The 1,374-nt window shown below is 56.5% G+C and overlaps 1 protein-coding gene across 1 annotated transcript; it reads left to right on the top strand.

The window, feature by feature from the left end:
* The first annotated feature begins 147 nt into the window (after window positions 1-147).
* On the top strand, window positions 148-1,359 carry AP2S1 (adaptor related protein complex 2 sigma 1 subunit). Its single transcript, XM_018575236.1, has 3 exons — window positions 148-239; window positions 440-589; window positions 1,210-1,359. Exons 1-3 carry the CDS (start codon window positions 237-239, stop codon window positions 1,357-1,359), a joined length of 303 nt encoding a protein of 100 aa, XP_018430738.1. The 5' UTR covers window positions 148-236.
* The last annotated feature ends 15 nt before the right edge of the window (window positions 1,360-1,374 follow it).

A 1,374-nucleotide genomic window follows, 5' to 3' on the forward strand; every position in this document is an offset into this window, starting at 1 on the left:
GTGTCGCGCCCCCCCCTGCGGGCCTTGCCCCGCCTATACAGGGGGCGGAGTCACAGCGCCACCTGCCGGCTTTGCCCCGCATATACAGGAGGGCGGAGTCACAGCGCCACTAGTCTGTATCGCAGGAGGAGATTCTTGAAGCGAAAAGCGGCTGACGTCACTTCCGGCGGCTCCCCGCACTGTCTTCTGGGAATTGTAGTTGTGTGAATTCCGTGCTGCTGACAGGAAAGGCAGACATGGTGAGTGGGGAGTGCCGGGGACCCCCAATATCACCGGGGTGAAGGAGGAGGAGGGGTGGGATTCCTTGTGCTGAACATTATCCCTGTATGAGGGGCGATGTGAGGGGAAGTCAGCAGATACATTGTACATTCTCCCCTTCTATATGATACCTTGTATCCCCCTCTCCTCCCTCTGCATACATATCCCCCTCCCCCTCCAGATCCGCTTCATCCTCATCCAGAATCGGGCCGGGAAGACCCGCCTGGCCAAGTGGTACATGCAGTTTGATGACGATGAGAAGCAGAAGCTGATTGAAGAGGTTCACGCCGTGGTGACGGTCCGAGACGCCAAACACACCAACTTTGTGGAGGTAATGCGCCCGAGATCTGCAGAGGCGGGATTACATATAGACAGGGGCGGAGCTGCCATAAGGGGCGTGTTTACATGCAGACAGGAGTAGGGGTGGAGCTTTCATAAGTGGTTTGTTCTGATTGGAGGATTACGGGGGATAAGGATCAGCATGTGGCCGGTGTTCTATCAAAGATTGTGACTGCGTTAGAATGTGTGACCGGTCACGTGGTCACACATTCTAATGTAGTCACGCCCATTTTTTTCCAGTGTCAAAATATGTGACCGGCAATAGGGCCGCCCTCAGTCAGGGATCTGCCTCTCTCTCCGGGCCGCCCTCGGTCAGGGATCCGCCTCTCTCTCCGGGCCGCCCTCGGTCAGGGATCCGCCTCTCTCTCCGGGCCACACCCCATCCAGGGGCCCCGCTGCTCCACCCCATCCAGGGGCCCCGCTCCGCCACCCCATCTGACAACAGATTTAATGATTCTGCTGCAGCTCGGCCAGCACTGAAATTAATCCCTGTGTGCCCAGTGCAGTCTTCCTGAGACATCTGCAGAAAAGTCGGAGTTTAACCCTTTCATGCCCAGAGGTCATTGCCCCGCCCCCCTCATTAATATTCTCTCCTCTCTCTCTCTGGTACAGTTTAGGAACTTTAAGATCATCTACCGCCGATACGCCGGCCTCTACTTCTGTATCTGTGTGGATGTGACGGACAATAACCTGGCGTATCTGGAGGCCATTCACAACTTTGTAGAGGTGAGGAGCCTGTCATTGGTGGGATCTGCCCTGTGATTGGCCGGTGTGGGG

Source organism: Nanorana parkeri, unplaced genomic scaffold (assembly GCF_000935625.1).
Source record: "Nanorana parkeri isolate BGI_ZX_2015 unplaced genomic scaffold, ASM93562v1 scaffold3670, whole genome shotgun sequence".
NCBI classification, from domain to species: Eukaryota; Metazoa; Chordata; class Amphibia; order Anura; family Dicroglossidae; genus Nanorana; species Nanorana parkeri.

Coding starts and splice junctions, on each gene's coding strand:
- AP2S1 (XM_018575236.1), top strand. Junction 590..1,209: donor AACACACCAACTTTGTGGAG/GTAATGCGCCCG, acceptor TCTCTGGTACAG/TTTAGGAACTTTAAGATCAT.